Source organism: Heteronotia binoei, chromosome 1, assembly GCF_032191835.1.
Source record: "Heteronotia binoei isolate CCM8104 ecotype False Entrance Well chromosome 1, APGP_CSIRO_Hbin_v1, whole genome shotgun sequence".
Classification (NCBI taxonomy): Eukaryota; Metazoa; Chordata; class Lepidosauria; order Squamata; family Gekkonidae; genus Heteronotia; species Heteronotia binoei.
Window position 1 is genome coordinate 210,175,154 of NC_083223.1, and position 20,115 is coordinate 210,195,268.

The following is a 20,115-nucleotide window of genomic DNA, read 5'->3' on the forward strand; positions in this document are numbered from 1 at the left end:
GGAGGTTCAACCGGTACGATGCGCCTCTCCGGAGGGATCGATGCCGATGGCTTTCGGGAGTGATGTGAGACCCTGGACATGCAGGACACCTCCGACTGCTGCTCCCACTCCGGAAACTCCCTCGGCGGGTACCATTGGTACGGGGGGTAGGGGTACGGATAGGGCTGCCAGCGACACTGCTCCCATGGTGGCGGTGGTGGGAACCGGCGTGGTTCGAACGGAGGCTCAGGCTCCCATCTGCCTCCAGGTCTCACCGGCGTATCCGGGTCCATCAGTGCCGATGCCTCCAACTCCGAGATCGACTCGCTGCCACTACGCCGTCGCGACCCTGAGGACGAGAATCGCTGGGTAAGGTCGATCTCGGGCTCCGACGTCGAGAGACGAGGCTGCAGGGCACTGCCTCTCGGTGCCGATGGGCTATGGCGCGGGGAAGCCAGGATCTTCCTCGGCGGCTCGGAGGTCGTCGGTGCCGAAGCGTCCGGTGAAGGCGATGGAGTGCGGGGCCTCTTCCGCTTCTCCTTTGACTTGGCCTTCTTCGATGTAGATGCTCGGGTCCCCAAGTCATCTTGACACTTCTTGGCAGGCATATCCACCGATCCATCATGGGACCATTTGGTGGAGGAGCCTCGCTCTACCGGCACTTCGGTCGCTACACTAACAAAAACAACGAACGGGCTATATACACGAGAAAGGCAAAGGCCAAAAAACTCTCACCGACCGGGGACACGAGAAGGGAAACCTCTCCGCGCGGCAATCAGAAATGAACTGGCAGGATCCCCGCGCTGGCGCCGGTGAGCATGCGCATTGGGACGCCTGTGCATTCCCATTGGCGCCGAGCGCGGAAAGATCCCAGGCTTTTTCAGGTATCGATTCGGGGATCAGCGCAGGCACACTATCCCATGGGTGTGAAGCACATAGACCACGAAGAAGATCTAATGTTGCCTATTTTCACATTTGGATGGTAGCAGATGTACACCCTACAAACTGCTGGGTAGTCAACGCAGTCAATTGATAACATTTATGAGAAAGCATCAGCTTCATTCAATGGCCTGAAAAAGTCATGTCAGCAGGAGGCAGGCAGCAGTTCAGTTTTTACTTCACTTATTCCTAAAGTTATGCCTTCTTCATACATGCAAGAGAGTGAGATGGTAATGACGTGATAAGAGCCCTGAAGTGGCAGAATGGATTGCACTGCGTCAGATGGCAAGTGATGTACTCGAATATTTCTTCACACACATGAACACACACAACTCCATGAAAACAGAAAACTAGCACAGGAGAAAGATAGGAACTATCACCCACTTTTGCTTACCAAGCTGGTTCTCTGTTTGCAAGGAATTTTTAAATATGGTGGTTTCCCTCCCAAAATGTGAAGTCTTATAATGCTCCAGACAAATGGTACAGCCCATCTTACCATCTCTCTCTCCTATAGATATGAACCAGCTATCAACTGTAAAATGGTTAAGTCCACCAAATTTTTACATACCTGAGTCCATGCTGCATTGGGAGACAACTGCTGGGCTCTTTTGCTATTCATGTGGGTGCTCACTGGAGGTATGAGAGATTGTTGAGAGACACCAATAGAATTCACGTCCTGGTCTGCTGGACTCTCTGTCCTCTCTGCCCTGGGAAGCCCAAGATGTGACTCCACCAAGGCCTGAGACTTGTTTTCATTCTGGTAATGATTCTGCTGGCTTGTGTCTTCTGTAGTCTGCTGCTGCTGCAATAAACTTTGTGGATACAAGTGTCTGAATGGCTGTTGCTGATCTTGATAGAAGTACTGAGGTACAGTTCCCAGCTGTATAAGCTGCACAGAAGAACCCCGGTCTTGAGAGTACTGGTGAGCCTCGTGCAGAGTCTTTGGTTCAGGATCTCTGTGATAGGGAGGAAGTTGCATTTGCATCTGCTGCTGTTGTTGATGCTGTAACTGTTGCATCATAGACTGTATTGGAAAATACTGAGCCGTTTGCACTGGGCACTGTCGCTGTTGTTGTTGCTGCTGCATCTCATGTATTAGAAGCCTGTGCTGCCCTTGGTGGGGCTGTTGCTGCAGATAGTATTGATCCTGCTGTAGCTGCTGCGGTGGTAGCAGCTGCTGAGAGTGCAGCTGCGGCAAATGGGCCTGTCCTTGGTGCACTGCAGGGTGCACTGGCATGTGAGCTAAGTGTTGCTGGTTGTCATAATACAGTGGTTGTTGCTGCTGCATGAGGTGCATATGCTGCTTCTGCTGTGTACTTGCAAAACCTGGGTGGACTTGCTGTGGCACCTGCTGATATCTCTGCACAGGCTGTTGCTCAGCAGCAGGCTTCTGAGACAACAGCTGCCGAAGTGCACTGTCATTGGCATTCTCCATCCCCAATGGCTCAGCCTGTACAATTTGGGACACATTGTTGACTTGGATTCTCAGGTTCTGGTTGGCAAAGACTTGGGTGAAGGAATCTAATTTATGCAAAACTCCACTGGTGATTTTCTGCGACCTCGCCTCATTGGCCTGAGAACACAGATGGTCGTACCCATCAGTGGGCTCCCCTTGCCCTGCTGAACTCCACATCACATTCTGATTGGTCCTTACTGGGATGTGGTTGCCAGAACCCAAATGGGCCCAACTCGTTGGCCTTGGAGAATCCATCAACCCGAGTGTTTTGGGCCCCACATTCAAAGCCATGTTTTCTCTTGTATCATGGGGAAATGAGGGGGAGAGGGGAGAATCCTGAGACGCATCCATGGCTGACACTCCATAGCTGTGGTTTAAAGGTGCAAGAGAATTTAGGTGCTGGTAATACAAACTTTCAGTGTTGTTAATGACATGGTTTGCTTTGTACATCTGCTGATCCCCCATTTTCAGCACCAGTCTTCTGATCAAAAACCATTTAAAATAAAGCCAAGAACAGTAATCCCTGAGATGTACTGAGCGTGCAAAATTGAACGTTATGAAGTTACTTAATTTTTCTGCTGGTTCCCTTGCGCTACAGAAATAAATTCTTTAGAGACAGTCATTCCACTTTGAGGAGTGGGGTGTTTTGTATCTTCATAAAAAAGGCTTGAGTGAACATAATAATACACTTAGTGTGCTCTGGAGACCTGGGAAGTAAAAGGAAAACAGTATGAATGTTCTGAAAAACAGTTCCCTTTACAATAATCTTATTAAAATACAGTCTCAACTTACTTGTCTAAATCTCTGTTATCATACTATAGATGGCTAACAACACATCATATAATAACCCACATAACAATATCCCAGAATAGCAGTTGCTGTATTTTTAAAGTCACTTTGAGAAGAGGAAATTTGGAATGAAGACTGGGCAGGACAAAGGGAATACTCAACCCTACACAATGGTGCAATTCTAAACATATTTGCTCAGTAATAAATTCTATTGCACTCAATAGCATTTATGCCCCAGTAACTGCACTCAGAAGAGCAGCCTCAGTGATCAAATCATTCAAGACAGGTACACCTGACCACCATAAAAAGCCTTTTGGTTTCTATTAAACATCGTCAGCCTGTAGCAGTGTACAGATATAATATCCAAGAAATACTCTAAGGCAGTGGCTCCCAACCTTTTGTGGAAGACAATTTTTCCATGGACCAGTGGAGGGGGAGGGGACGGCACTGGGGCTTTTGCCACCCCAGGCTGCGCCCCCACCCATGCCCCGTCCCTGCCCCCCATGGGGGTCTTTAAATGGGGGGGGGAGACTGGGGCTGTTTCTGCTGCCTCACCACTAGGCCTGCCTCCCCCTCCCATTTAAAGTCCCTCACCGATCATCTGATCAGCAGAGGTCTATAAATGAGGGGTAGGCTAAAGTCATAGCGGCAGGACCCTTCTGCTGGCCCAGGACCCGGGTGGATGAAAGCGGCAGTGTGGCCTTGCTCCGAGGCTGTCTCCTTGCCTTGGAATGAGGCTGAGCTGCCTCTTTTGTCTGCTTGAGTCCTGGGCGAGGGCAGTGCGGCGCCTCTGCCTCATTCCGCAGCCCAGTTGCTAGCAGGCCACAGACTGGTATTGGTCCACAGACCAGTAATTGGGGGTCCCTGCTCTAAGGCTAAATTTGAATTAGCGGTCATCAGTGATGCAGGCTTTCTGGAAAAATATTACACAGAAATTTTTCCAATAACCCCAAATACAGTGTGACTTAATTGATTTCAACATATTTAGTAAAACGCATTTTAAAAGCATCTCATATTAATCCTAACAGCTACAAAGACATAAACTGAAATATTTAATTAAGGGGATTCTAAACTGTGGAAGGACAGCTGTAAAAAAATTAAATACACTTGAAAAAAATTAAAGTATATGCTTTCCTTACATTGTACAAATTTAAGAACACAACCAAAGCAACCGAAAATTGATGACATACTAATTTTAGTGCACTAAAAGAAATGTTCATGCGGTTGTCCACATCTATTTCAGCAGCTTTTAGCCGAAGAACTTCCAATTGACTGTCACTCTCCATAGTATCATTTGCATTAAGTGTTATTTCCATAACGGACCAGGGATTATAATGTTTCACCATGAGGAGACATATAAATTAGGTTTTTTCACTTTGGCTCTGCTTTGCCCTGCACAGTCAGCCAGTGAACTCATAACTTGTTTCTTTTTATATGAATTTGTGCTTTTATCCCACCCCCGCACCATGTACCAATCAATAAATCGCACTAGTACTCTCTCACATAATTCCAAGTGACAATCAGCTGGAAAAAAGTAATTATAACACTGAAATTGTGTCATGTTTACCTAACATATTTATTTTGTTTTTTAAAAATGTATATGCTCCGTTTCCACCCAAAGAAGGCCCCCCAAAGCAGTGAACAACAAGACATCAAAATATTTAAAACATCAAAAACAATATATACACACAATGAAATCTTTAACAATAAAAACATACAAACACAACCCAAGCAGGGAGGAAGAACAACAAACATTTACTGGAGTTATGCCGAACAAACAGACCTGGGAGGTGACAATGACTGAAGGAGATAGATGAGTCTCCCTGTGAAGTGAGTTCCAAAGTTTTGGCACAATGACTTTAATATTGTATTGGAAATGACATCTATTAATTGTTGTTAATTTTGAGAAACAATTAATTCTTAGAAATATTTTTATGTGGAAAACAGGCAGAACAATAACTTGGTTATTTCTCTCCAGAGATGGTTTCCAAATGGGGCAGGAGTCCAATATGCTAGCAGACAGGGCACGAGGTGGGCTTGGGGCTCAATGGCTGGGGGTTGCAGCACCCCATGTTGGATCACCACCTGCAGGATGAATGAATGCATGGAGAGGCATCTTCCTCCAGGCTTTGCTGAGTGCTGGGTAGGCTCTGGATGGTCCCACCAGACAGCCCGAGGCACATCAAAGCCACAATTGAAACTCCCTCCCATGTTGGCCCTGTGCTATCATAACCTCTCTCATCTGTGAGGCGCTCATGTCTAAACCACCAGCAAATGAAGGGAGCACCTTGCCAAGAGCATTAGGGGATTCTGCTCCTGGAAGGCAATGATTTCAGAGATTATGTGGAATTACTCAGGATGGTGGGGCTCCCCACACACAGCATTCTGTCCAGGGGGGGCCCTGCCAACTAGTGAGGCAGGTGGTCCAGTGCACAGCTGACAGTTTTGTCCCCTCCTCAGTAGCTGTCCCAGGCCAGCCCCCACTTGTCAAACCCCTTTGTGCATATGGCATATCGGAGGGCTGGGTGCTCCTGTGCCCCCCCACCAGGCTGTTGAGGTCAGAAGGTGCCATTGATGGGGCACTACACTGCCACTGGCTGTGGCCACAAAAGGAGGAGGATGCCTTGCTTACCTTTCAGTGTATGGCCACCCCTTTTTTACTTATTAACTTATTAATAAGGTTAAGAACAAATAAATTTATAAGAAATTTTAACTAATTGATTGCAAAATGGACTGGGAGGGCTAATTAAATTAATTAACTTAAGATATAAGTAGTGGGCTTATCAGCCGGGAACCGGTAGGGTTGGTGAGGGAAAAAGCGAAACGGCGGGTGAGATAGATCGGGGGAGTGACACCGGTGAGTTTATCTTGGGCTGGTGCAGATGTCCGGCCAAGGGATCCCAGTGCTCCTGGGCAGGGGAAGATATGGCGGTGGGAATAGACAGAAATATAATGGAAGGAGACAGAGACAAAAGGGCGCTTGGCCACCTTCCAGTCTACTTCCCATCCCAATGGTGGCAGGTAGTGGGGCCAAGAGGAAATGCCCGCCTCCGTCATTGGTGTTATGTAACGCCAGGTCCATAAATAACAAGACCGCGACCCTTAGGGAATTTCTGCGACAGCAGAATGCGGACCTGGCTTGCGTGACCGAGACCTGGGTGAGGGACGGGGAGACAGTAGCTCTCTCCCAGATGCCCCCCCCCCCCGGATACTCGGTCTTTCACCAATCACGGATTAGTGGGCGGGGGGGAGGGGTAGCACTACTCATAAGGGAGGATTACTCCTTTCGGGCTCTCCCAGACCCAAAGATTGATGGGATTGAATGCGCCAGTCCGGTGTGGGATGTTGGAGAGGGGTTGGCAGTTTGGCTGGTGTACCGTCCGCCTAACGCACCGGCCAGCGCCTTACCATCACTATTAGAGGCAGTGGCTGGCTGGGCGTTGGAGTGCCCGAGGCTTATGGTCCTGGGTGACTTCAACGTCCATGCCGACGACACGGCCTCCACTCAGGCGATGGACCTGGTGTCGACCATGGCGACACTAGGACTCTCTCAATTTGTCACGACTCCCACGCATCAGGCCGGGCACACACTAGACCTGATCTTTGCGTCCGGGATTTTGGTGACCGATATCGCCGTTGAGGTGGTTCCATGGTCGGACCACCTAGCCCTTAAGGCCCGTATGGGAGCGCCACCCCAACCCTGTATGGGCGGAGAGCCTATTTTGGCTCGCCCTCGGGGCCTGATGGACCCAGAACGGTTCCAAGCGGCCCTGAGGGATCCCTGGCCCACTGGCAATTCCCTCGATGACCTGGCGGAAATCTGGCAAGGCCAGCTGTCCAGGGCTATCGACGAAATTGCACCTCGGCGTCCTCTACGCCCTCGTATGAAGCTGGCGCCATGGTATACCTTGGAGCTCCGCCAGCTGAAACGGGCTCAGACGACTAGAGAGGCGGTGGAGGCATACTCGGGACGAAGCAACGAGAACATCCTATAGAACGTTTATGAAGTCTTATGAGATGGCAGTCAAGGCTGCAAAGAAAGAGTACTTTGCAACCAAGATTGCATCTGCAAACTCGCGCCCAGCACAATTATTTAGAATAATTGGAGATCTTATAACATTGCCACAAGGCAAATCAAATGTTAGGGAATTAGAAATAGGCTGTGAGGCATTTGCGAAATATTTTGCAGATAAAATCTCGTTGCTCCGCCAAGACCTGCCTACCACATTGGATACAGTGAGTGAAATTGAGGCTCCGTGCCTGTCTTCGGGCTTAGTGTTGGACCACTTCGACCCACTCAGCCTGGAGGAAGTCGACAGAATCCTCTCTGCTGCTCGCCCGACAACATGTGATCTGGACCCTTGCCCCTCTTGGCTGATTAAATCTTGCCAGAGGGAGCTTAGATGTCCTTTACGGGACATCATAAACAGATCCCTCCTAGAGGGGCATTTTCCAACACCTCTGAAAGAGGCTTTGGTCCGCCCTCTCTTGAAAAAAGTTACAGCAGACCCGGCCGAATTGGCAAACTACCGACCGGTGTCCAATTTACCGTTTCTAGGTAAAATTATTGAGAGGGCTGTGGCGTTGCAGCTACAGCGGTTTCTGGATGACGCTTCCGTCCTAGACCCATGCCAGTCTGGTTTCCGGCCGGGCCATGGGACGGAGATGGTGCTGGTCGCCTTAGTGGATGACCTCCAGCGGCAACTGGATCGAGGCGGCGTTGCGGTGCTGATGCTGTTAGATCTGTCGGCTGCATTTGACACAGTCGACCATCGGCTACTAACGCGCCGCCTCGCCGACATTGGGGTTGAGGGGTTGGCCTTGCAATGGTTTTCCTCCTTTCTCCTGGGTCGGGGACAGAGGGTGGCTATTGGGGGTGAACGGTCCCGGAGGCGCACACTGGTCCATCAGTGGCTATTAGCCACAGTGTGTGTTTGTGTATCTATAGAGTGTTGGACTGGATGGGTCATTGGCCTGATCCAACATGGCTTCTCTTATAAGAACATAAGAGAAGCCATGTTAGATCAGGCCAATGGCCCATCCAGTCCAACATTCTGTGTCACACAGCAGCCAAATACACACACACACACACACATACACACTGTGGCTAATAGCCACTGATGGACCTCTGCTCCATATTTTTATCTAACCGCCTCTTGAAGGTGGCCATGCTTGTGGCCGCCACCACCTCCTGTGGCAGTGAATTCCACATGTTAATCAGCCTTTGGGTGAAGAAGTACTTCCTTTTATCCGTTTTAACCTGTCCGCTCAGCAATTTCATCGAATGCCCACGAGTTTTTGTATTGTGAGAAAGGGAGAAAAGTACTTCTTTCTCTGCTTTCTCCATCCCATGCATTATCTTGTAAACCTCTATCATGTCACCCCTCAGTCGACGTTTCTCCACGCTAAAGAGCCCTAAGCGTTTCAACCTTTCTTCATAGGGAAGGTGTTCCAGCCCTTTAATCATTCTAGTTGCCCTTTTCTGAACTTTCTCCAATGCTATAATATCCTTTTTGAGGTGCAGCGACCAGAACTGCACAAAGTACTCCAAATGAGACCGCACCATCGATTTATACAGGGGCATTATGATACTGGCTGATTTGTTTTCAATTCCCTTTCTAATAATTCCCAGCATGGCGTTGGCCTTTTTTATTGCAAACGCACACTGTCCTGACATTTTCAGTGAATTATCTACCACGACCCCAAGATCTCTCTCATGGTCAGTCTCTGCCAGCTCACACCCCTTATGTTCTTAGATTAACTAAACACAGGGCTGAAATCAGAGTTGCCCCTATTCTTAGACAACAAGGAGGCAGTAAACAGTCTGAAACAGATAACTTCTTCACATTCAAAGACTTGCTGTAAGAACACTGACAATCTTTGATTAAAAAGAGTTACAGCTCTATAATTGCGATTAAGCTGTGATGGTCTGAGCAAAGAGGAAGAAAAAAGAATTTTAAAAATATTCTCCTCACATTAAAATTTTATAGAAGATATTGCTCATAATCTCAGGAGAACCATTATGAAAATCAAAATAAAGGCTTTTAAAAAAGAAGTAACTAATGCACAAAGCACTCCCTGTAATTAGTAGCTGAGCATTAGATTTTAAAAAAAACAACCCAGCATTATTGTAAAACAGGATGACTATATTAATTTCCAACTAATTGCATTTGAGCAGTTTATTGCAAGAGAGATTTTCTTGTGGCTGCAATTGTTCTCAAAGAGATCCAGAAATTCTCTTCTACGAATTCTCCTATTATCTTTTTAACCAAATTACATCATTGTTTTTTCCCAACATACTTCACTAACGCTCACTACGGAGACTGACATATTAACAGAGATCAATCTAGGGGACTATTTCCAAATGCTGGTACTAACAGAGGAGAAATGATTTAGGAATATACAGAAAGACACAAGATTTGTATTTCAACATTGTATAAAGGATGGTTTTAAAATGAAAGTCCATCACCAGCTTTGATGATGCAATTTTCATGGCCCTCCACCATAAGAGCAAGTATGGTATAGTGCAGGGGTGGGGAACGTCGAGGTCACTTGGTCTGGTCCTCAGGGATTGGTGGGCCGATCCAAGCCACGTGGCGGCCTCCCTGGGGCCTGATTGGCCGGCGAGGATCGTGGGACCCTGCTGCACTGTGCAGTTACCTTCCCAGGGCCTGGCTAGCTGGCAGGGATCATGGGGCCCAGCCACACTGTACGGCAGCCTCCCTGGGGCCTGGCTGGCCAGCCAGGATCACTGCGGGGCCTGGAAAAATCACTGTCTCAGTTCAGGTAAGTTTCCTCCTCATTTCTTTATTTCCTTTTCTTTCCATTTCTTCCCCCATTTATTTATTTATCTTTAGTCCCTTTTCTCCCCCCCCTTTATTTTCCTTTATCACCCCTTCTTCCCTCATTTATTTCCCTCTTTCCATTTCTTCCCCACATTTATTTCCCTTTCTTCCCCCATTTCTTTATTTCCCTTTCTTTCCATCTCTTCCGTCCATTTTTTATTTCATTTTCTTTCCATTTCTTCTCCCTTTATTTTCTTTTCTCCCCCCATTACTTTATTTCCCTTTATTCCCCTTTCTTCCTCCTATGTAATTTCCCTTTATTCTCTTTCCCCCCTCAATTTTTTTATTTCCATTTCTTTATTTTCCTTTATTACCCTTTCTTCTCTCCATTTAATTTCCCTTTCTTCCCCCATTTCTTTTTTTCTCTTTCTTTTCCTTTCTCTCCCTTTTCTCCCTTTGTTCCTCCCTCCCTCCCTCCCTCTCTCTCTGTAATATGCTAATATTAGGGGATGTGGTCTAATATGTTAATGAGTCCCTGCTGGGCTTTTTCTACAAAAAAAAGCCCTGGACCTAGGCATTTTCCTAGACATAAGAGTGGCAGAGTCTACTATGGAGAACCAGGTTTCATTCCCCCACCCCTCCAAATGAAGCCAGTTGGATGAGCTTGAGCCAATCACTCAGAACTCTTTCTGCCCCACCTACTTCAAAAGGTGGCTGTTGTGGGGAGAGAAAGAGAAGGCAGGGGTTTTTTATGTGTAAACCAATTTTATTGTTTTGCAATATATTGAAAAAGCATTCATCAAAAATATACTTAAAGGTATTAACCAATACACTACAAAATTCCCTCCTCCCTCACCTCCTTTTTCATGACCTCCACCGATGCTCAAATCGATTAAAAAGAAAATAAAGGTAAAATTTACAATTACAGAATCTTCACTAAAAATTGCAGTTATCTTAACACAAGATGAACCAAGACTATGTAATAATAATTATTGTTATAATTAACCTTCTATTTATCTCATAGTTTAACCTTCTGCTATATTACATATTAAAACAAGAGTCAATATTTGCAGCTTTATCTTCTCAGTAAATAATTCAGTTAATGTTGTCAAAAGTCACTAAGTATCTCTTCACTTTCCATTGTTTTTCAATATATTTTTGAAATTTCTCCCAGTCATCTTTAATTTTTTCTGAATTACAGTCTTTTAAGATTCTAGTAAGCTTATCCATTTCACTCCAGTGTAGTACTTTTAAGATCCAATCCCATTTCTCTGGTATTTTATCTTGCTTCCATATTTGCGCATATAATGTCCTTGCAGCTGAAAGCAAATACCACACCAATGTTCTATCTCGCTTCAAAAAACTTTCCATTTGTAATCCCACCAGAAAGATCTCTGCTGCTCTCTTGATGTTATAACCCAAGATTTTCGAAATCTCTTTTCGAAATCTGCCAAAATTGCTTCACTTTTTCGCAAGTCCACCACATATGGTAGAAAGAACCTTCATGTTTTTTGCACTTCCAACACCTATCTGATACTTGGTTATTCATTTTTGCTTATTTCTTAGGTGTCCTATACCACCTATACAGCATTTTCAAACAGTTTTTTATATTATAACACGTCGATATTTTCATAGAGTTCTTCCATAGGTGTTCCCATGTCTCCATTTGTATTTCTTTATTCATATTTATTGCCCATTTTATCATTTGAGGTTTCACTACTTCATCTTCTGTAGATTATTTCAATAGTAACTTATACATCCTCAAAATCAATTTTTCATCTACTCCCAACAGCATTTTTTCCCAGTTCTGTTTGATCTTGCCTTATCCCTGTAGTTCTAATATCATGCTCCACCAAGTTTTTAATTTGTCGCAATTGATACCAATTACATTTATCCTGCAATTCTTCCACAGATTTTAGTTCCGCCTTGCCTCCCTGTATTTTTAGCAGTTGTTTATATGATAGCCATTTATCTTCCTGTGGATCTGAAGACAACTTTATAATTTCTGTTATACCAAGTATTCAACAAGTTTCTTCTTATATAATGATGTGAGAAAAATCCATCCATCTTCTCCTTTCCATTATATATATATATATATATATATATATATATATATATATATATAGGCATGCCAACCAAAAATATTTCCGTGGCGTTCCAATGCCAATAATTTTCTATTAAGCAAAGTTACCCAGTCCTTAATCCAAACTAAACAAACTGCATCATGATATAACTTAGAGTCAGGCAATTGGAAACCACCCCTTTCCTTCGCATCTGTCAGAATTTTCATTTTGATTCTTGGGTTTTTACCCGCCCATACAAATTCTGAAATCTTTTTTTGCCAAAAATTAAATTGTTTATTGTCTTTCACTATTGGAATTGTTTGGAAAAGAAACATCATTCTTGGTAGAACATTCATTTTGATTGCAGAGATCCTACCCAGCATAGACATATTCAGTTTGTTTCATTTTAACATATCTTCTTCAATTTTACGCCAAAACTTTTTGTAGTTATTTTTATACAAATCAATATTTCTTAACTTAACCTATACACCTAAATATTTTACTTTTGAGGTAACTTCACATCCAGTTAAGCTTTGTAATTCTTTCTGCTTTCTGCTTTAAAGCCTTATATGGCCGAGGACCTGCCTACCTGAGGGACCGTCTTTCCCCATACGAACCCCAGAGAGCACTGAGGTCAGTCGGGAAAAATCTAATGACCATCCCCGGGCCGAAGGAGATTAAATATCAGAGCACCAGAGCACGGGCATTCTCGATTGCGGCTCCTACTCTGTGGAACCGACTCCCCGAGGAGGTGCGGGCCCTGCGGAACCTTGAGCAGTTCCGCAGGGCCTGCAAGACCGTCCTTTTCAAATTTGCACACCCGGACTGTTAGGAAGATCAGAAATTAAGGAGCCGCCAACGCGGTTGAAGAACTATACCGCAGAATAACTGTATTTATTGAACTGGTTTTTAATGTTATTAAGTTTATTGTTGATGTTTTATATTGTTAAACTTAAAGGTTTTATTATTATTAATGTATGTTTTTATAAAATGTTGTTAGCCGCCCTGAGCCTGCTGAGGTGGGGAGGGCGGGATAGAAATAAAATTTATTATTATTATTATTATTATCAATGACAGATTCTTACTTAAAATTTTCTATTTTTCTTTATTACTATAAAAGCCCGCCAACTTTCCATACTCTTTAATTTTATTTAACAGCAAGGGCGTCACTTGTAGTGGGTTTTCATTAATGAACATCATATCGTCTGCAAATGCCCTATATTTGTAAGAAAAACCTTTCAATTTCAGTCCCTCTATTTCTTTGTCTTCTTTGATTTGCATCAGCAAAATCTCTAAAGTCATTATAAATAACAACGGAGATAGAGGGCAATCTTGTCTTGTTCCTTTGCTAATTGTTCTGTCAAGTCTGCATTTACACAAAGTTTAGCTTGTTGTTCTGTATAAATTGCCTTGACCATTCTTATAAAATCATCTCCCAATTTCAATTTCTCCATCACCGCAAACATAAAGTCCCAATTCAGATTATTAAAAGCTATCTCTGCATCAGCAAAAAATAATGCAACCTTTTTTTCCGGATGCTTTTCATAATATTCTACAATATCTATTATTGTTCTGATACTGTCTCTTATTTGCCTTCTGGGGAGGAAACCTGCTTGCTCCTCTTGTATAACAATATTCAAATGCTGTTTGAGTCGTTCTGCTAGTATCCTAGCGTATATTTTATAGTCATTGTTAAGTAGCGAAATCGGTCTATAATTCTTAACATTCATGGCATCTCTATCTTTTTTTGGTATCAATGAAAAAACAGGTTTCCTACCTGTAACTGATGATCTTCGAGTGGTCATCTGTGCAGTCACACTGATGGGATATAGGCGCCCGCGCCGATCTCGATCAGTATTCTTGAAAGCTGCGGATTTCCGCGCCCAGGGCCCAGTGCGCATGCGCAGAAGCCCCACCGCGCATGCTCACAGGGACCAGAGCGGACATCCTGCCAGTTCCTTCTGACCGCTGCATAAGCCCTAGAGATGGACCGGCAGCGGAGGGGAAGGAGGGCGGGTAGTGTGACTGCACAGATGACCACTCGAAGATCATCAGTTACAGGTAGGAAACCTGTTTATCTTCTTCGTGGTCTCTGTGCATCACACTGATGGGAGATTAGCAAGCCAGAGTCCTACCTGGAGGAGGGTGCAACGGTCCATCAGCGAGAAGCCTCCTGAAGAACAGCACGGCCCACTGATGAACGCCGACGCCAGTTCAGGTCCAATGCATAGTGTTTGACAAACGTATGCGAGGAGGACCACGTAGCAGCGTCGCAAATGTCTCTTAATGGTACCCCTCTCATGAAGGCTGCCGAAGCCGCTAGGGCTCTAGTAGAATGAGCTCTGATCTGCCTCGGCAGGGGTTTCTTATTCAACAAGTAGCATAGTCTTATAGTCTCCATTATCCATTTAGAGATTCGCTGTGACGAAACACTAACACCTTGCAATGCTGGGGAATACGAGACAAAGAGTCTAGGGTCCTTACGTCCCGGTCTTACTCTGTGTAAGTAGAACGAGAGTGCCCTTTTCACGTCCAGGGTATGGAGTTTTCGCTCCAGGTCCGTACTTGGATTCGGAAAATATATGGGTAGGCATATTTCCGAGTTTAGGTGGAATGCAGACGTCACTTTCGGGAGAAAGGTCACATCAGGGCACAACCACACTCCTTCAGCACTGAACTTCAAATACGGGTCATCACAACGTAACGCTGCCAACTCGCCTACCCTACGAGCGGAGGTAATAGCCACCAGAAAGGCTGTCTTCCAAGACAATAGTTGCAGGGAACACGTTGCCATGGGTTCGAAGGGTTTCCCTGTTAGGGCCTGTAACATACCCGGAAGGTCCCAGGCTGGGGCTGGGTCCCGTACCGCTGGGTACAACCTCAGAAGACCTCTGAGGAACCGTTTGGTGTCAGGGTGTGAGAACACCGAATGGCCTTCCAGCTGTTCGTGGTTAGCTGATATTGCTGCCAAATACACCCTCACTGAGGATACAGCCAGACCTTTATCTAGCAGTGAGAGTAGAAAGTCCAGGATTAGCGGGAGACCTGCTGTTCTCGGTTCTCTGTCAGTCCCAGCGACGAATTGGACAAACCTTGTCCATTTGTACTCATAAGACTTCCTAGTGGATGATCTTCTACTGTTCAGCATGACGTGTAGGGCTCTGTCAGACAATCTCGTCACCCCAGCTTCCAAGCGGTCAATTTCAAGTGAGGCACGTCATGGTGAATCACTCGTCCTTCGTGGGACAGCAGAAGATCCGGGCTCATCGGGAACTGATGAAATGTTCCGTGAGACAGCTTCAACACCAGGGCGAACCATTGTTGTCTGGGCCACCACGGTGTGATGAGGATCCCTCTGGGGCGTTCGCGGTAAATCTTGTGAACTACCCTCGTTATTAGTGGGATCGGTGGAAATAGGTACGCATGTCTGTGAGTCCAGGAGACCAGTAGTCCTGGCGTCTGGGGGGGGGGAATAGGAGAAAAGGCAGTCAAAGGCCCTGTTTGGGTGGCCTGCTCCCCTTTTGTCTAGATGTCTGAGCTGAAGTTGGAGAGTACTTTGATTTCGGGTTGTATGGAGGTTTTGAATAGGTTGCAGAACCCTTTGGTCTCCATTGGTGTTCAGAGGGTTGTTTGAGGAACGGTTTCTTGTTCCACGGCTTACTCCAGGTGCGTTTACTTTGGGATCTGGCTGAGATGGGGACTCCTAGATTTCGTGATGTTCTGATACTTTTATCCATCTCTTGCAATACAGAGTCTGTATTGAAGCTGAATAAGCCATTCCCGTCGAAAGGGAGATCCTCGACATAAGACTGGGTATCCGGCTGGAGTGCTGTCGATCTCAACCAGGAGTGGCGTCGCAGAGTGATTGCTGAGGTAAGTGTCTTTGCTGAGATGTCACCTGTGTGCTTTGCCGAGTTGATCTGTTGCTTAGCTAATATTATGCCTTCCCTCTAGATCTTTTTCATTGCCTGTTTGGTTTGCTCTGAGAGGTCTGGTAAGCTCGACATTTGTTCCCATAAGGCATATTGATATCGCCCCATGCATGCCCCATAATTTGCGACCTTCACTCCGAGTGAGCCCGCAGTGTAAAACCTCCTGCCTAGATTGTCCAGCTTCTTCCCCTCTTTGTCTGGGGGGGAAGCGTGCGTCTTCCTCGCTTTCGAGGATGAAGCTACCACAATAGAGTTTGGTTTCGGATGGTTAAACAAAAACTCTGCTGTGGCCTCTTGGACGTGATACATGTGGTCCAGTCTGCGGGAGCTTATCGGGGTCGACGCCGGTTTGTCCCATGACGATTTCGCAGTATGGAGCATAACCGTCGTAAGAGGAAGGGCGACAGCCGTCGAGGTGTCTAGTTGGACTACGTCAAACATGTTGTCGGTTACCACCGGCTTTGGCTGAACCGTCGGTAGCGATAGGGTTTGGGCCATCCTCTTGACTAAATCCCCATAGGATTTCAGGTCCTCAGAGGGAGATATAGGTTGTTCTTCACCCACTTTGTTTGATGGAGCTGATTCCTCTGGGGAGGAGATGCCCTGATCCTCCTGAAGCGAACCCTCCTCAGATCCAGGGGAACCTTCCCTCGACTCTGAGCGCTCAGAGGAATGCTTAGGAGTCTCCGGGGCTTTTGGTGACTCTGGGGTCTTACATCGTTCCGAGCTCCGCGAGCATGGCGAGACCTTTTGTCTCTTGGGAGATGTAGTGGTCGGCGGTTTTGACATCGACGCCGAGGGCGTGTGTCGTGGGGTCCGGTATGAGGTACGGGACCTACCCGAAGCTTCAGATTGCTGGTCCCAGTCTAATTGCCTCGGGGGGGAACCACGGGAACATAGAGGGCATCGGGCAGGACCCGTATAGGTATTGCCACTGTCTCTGGTCCCAGGACATCGGTGGCAGTGGTTTCCGGAGAGGAAAGCGATCTCTATGGAGGGATCTCTCTTCCGAATCTCGGGATCGGTGTCGATGCCGAGGGCTGTTGTGTCCTTTGTGAGGGCTGTCTGAATAGTCTCGTCCGAAGCTTCCGCGCCAAGGTGTGGTAGACCGACCTCTGTTCGGGCTGCGTGTTCGCCGATGTCCGGGACTGACCGATGGGTCTCGGACCGGTGTATGGGACCGAGCGGATTCTTCCACTGTATGTATCTCGGGGGGGCTATCTTCTGTCCCCGATCGTTGAGTCAGGTCTAAATCGTGATCAGAGTCCGAAGAGATGGCGATTTGTGTGGATATCGAAGCCAACACCGGAGGGCTTAGTCGGCGGCGTGGTGAAGCGAAGAGCTTCAAAGGGGGTACCTTTGCTGCCGATTCCGATGGTGATGTCGGGAACGAAGTTGTGGTCGACCGGTGTTTGTCGGACTTCTTCGCTCCCGACTGGAGACCCTTCTCCTCTCTTGGCCGTTTTGCAGGAGTGGAGGAGTCCGACTTGGGTGCCGACCCCGTTCTTGTGGGGTGATCGGCGTCAGAAAGGGTTTTGTTGGTAGCGACCGACTCCGATGCCGACGGCTTGTGTATTGCCGCTGACATCTTCTTAGGCGATAGCGCCTTTTCCATTAGCGCTGCTGCTAAGCGACCAGCTTGGTTCTTCTTTGTCTGGCGGGAAAACTTCGCGCAGTGTGCACACGCGTCAGGTATGTGAGTTTCTCCCAGACAGAAGAGGCAAAGGGTGTGCCTGTCAGGAGGGGCAATCTTGCTACCGCAGTTCGCACACCTTTTGAAAAATCCCCACCGCTTTTCCATGCGGGGAGATGGAAACTGGGGGGGGGGGGGGGAAAGCGGGAAGGAAAGCTGAGAGGAAATTCCCTCCGAGAAAGTCCGCTTCCCTCGCTCCCAAGTTTTTTTGGAAATTTGTAAGTGATATCTAAAGTCCTAATAAAGTCCTATTAAAGTTCAAATAGTAATAACGCAACTTCCAAGAAAGGATTCTACCGACCGTGGTGAAAGATCGACTGATCCAAACGGCGGTCAGAAGAGAACTGGCGGGATGTCCGCTCCGGTCCCTGTGAGCATGCGCGGTGGGGCTTCTGCGCATGCGCACTGGGCCCTGGGCACGGAAATCCGCAGCTTTCAAGAATACCGATCGAGATCGGTGCGGGCGCCTATATCCCATCAGTGTGATGCACAGAGACCACGAAGAAGATTAATTGCTTCCTTCCATGTATTTGGCACTTTCCCAGCTTGTCTGATACTATTCATCAATTTTTGAAGTTTGAGTACTAGTGCATCTACCAGAACTTTATAAAATTTTGCTGAAAAACCGTCAGGACCCGGTGCTTTGCCTAATTTCATTGAATTTATTGCTGCTTCAATTTCAACTTTTTCAATTGGTTCATTTAAAGTTTTTTCCATGCTTTCTGTTAAGGGCTTTATTTTTATTCTCTGCAGATACGCTTCTACTTTCTGTCTACTTGTTGACCTTTAAATAATTTAGCATAATATTTGTAAAATTCCCTTTTAATTCCAACTTGATCCACAATTTCTTTACCTTCCGATAAAATTTTGTTTATAAATTTATTCTATCTTTTTTTCTTCATTTGCCATGCCAAATATTTCCCAGGTTTATTAGCACCCTCAAAGGATTTCTGCTGCAGTCTTTTTAAGTTTCATTTCGCCTCCTTATTAAATAAATGACTCAATTGACACTGTAATATTGTAATTTCCCACAAAATTTTCTTTTTCCCCAGTCTTTTTTTCAGTTCCTTCTCTTTTTTACCGATTTCTTTTTGTAAATCCACCATTTGTTCTTCTTTGTCTCTTTTATCTTTATTGTTCAATTTAATTAATATTCCATACAGATAATCTGGGCCATACAGATAATCTGTTCCACATACATACATGGAGGTCTTCAGTAGGAAAAGGCTTGTCCACTCTCTTATCTGGACTCAGTTCCAATGTAGTGTTGGATCCGTTGGATTCAATAGCAACATCCTCTCTCCTTACCTCAGGTTTAGAAGAGGAAGGCCTTCATGAGACTGTTGCTAAAGGCAGATATGAGGAAACCTGATGAGGGTAGGAGTATAAATTTGTATTCCAGGGATGAGCAAAACTTCCAGGTAGCCTGGAAACATCATGCATAGGTGTGAAGCCATCACACAGCTGAGGCTGAGACCACTGCCATTTGCTCCAGTTCAGAGTCATGTGGGACTTGACCTGCTGGTAAGCCTGCTTCTACTTCCCCCTCTGAGATCGAAACCAGAGGGGATCTTGGACCTAGGCTCAGAATCTCGGGCTTCTCCTGAAGAGCTGGAGTATGCTCAGGAGTGTGGACAGGAGCATGTTGCTGAGATACAGATTTGTGTTTGTCCTTACCCTTGCTCTTCACCCTCTTAGCTGGTGGCTTGGAACAGCTGCAATGAACCAGAGCACAGCGTGACCCAGATCAGACCCATTGTGACATGGATCTGAGAGAGACAGAGTTGACTGCATTGATTCTGAGCATGTGGCAACGTACAATTTTTCAGGTGCTGACTTGGACAATGGCTCTGAAGCTTTGAGGGTTTTCTTCCACAATGTTGCTTTAGGTTTTTATGCCCTATTCTCCAGAACTTTTGAGGGTGAAGCATTAGCAGGCCTTACATGTGGGAACTTTGAATCCTTCAACCAAACAAAACAAACAATGCGACAGTGAGCAACAGCGAGAGAGAAAGAGCGACAGTGAGAGAGAGAGCATGAGAGAGTGACAGCAAGAGGGAGAGAGAGAGAGAGCACAAGAGAGAGCTGGGGCTGGGCTGGCTGCTGGAAGGAAGAAGCAGCCCAGCCCTGCGTCCCCTCTCCCCCAAAAAATTTCTTATCCCCTGCCTCCCTCCCCCAAATTTTCTGGTGATGGGCCTGAATCAGACCATGAGTTCATCAAGGTCAGTACTGTCTACTCCAACTGGCAGCAGTTCTCCAGGGTCCTACAATGAGGTCTTTCACATTGCCTACCTGGGCCTTTCAACTGCAAATGGCTGGGATTGAACCTGGGATGTTCTGTATGCAAAGCAAAGGCTCTATGACTCCTTCCCACTCAGTGGACAACAGTACTGCTTAACACAAGCAAATTCTCTCTCTCATTCATACACACACATAAATGTGTCCCTGCCTACGCTCTCCCTTGCCATCTCTCCCCAGC

The 20,115-nt window shown here is 46.2% G+C and overlaps 1 protein-coding gene across 5 annotated transcripts in view; it reads right to left on the reverse strand.

Moving 5' to 3' along the window:
- Positions 1-20,115, reverse strand: part of TRERF1 (transcriptional regulating factor 1) — a 153,698-nt gene that overhangs the window by 58,803 nt on the left and 74,780 nt on the right. For all 5 annotated transcript variants that reach the window (XM_060247366.1, XM_060247370.1, XM_060247377.1 and 2 more), the window contains exon 2: positions 1,487-3,081. In XM_060247366.1, coding sequence (XP_060103349.1) covers positions 1,487-2,839 — 1,353 coding nt within the window. In that variant the 5' untranslated portion in view covers positions 2,840-3,081. The remainder of the gene's footprint in view (positions 1-1,486; positions 3,082-20,115) is intronic.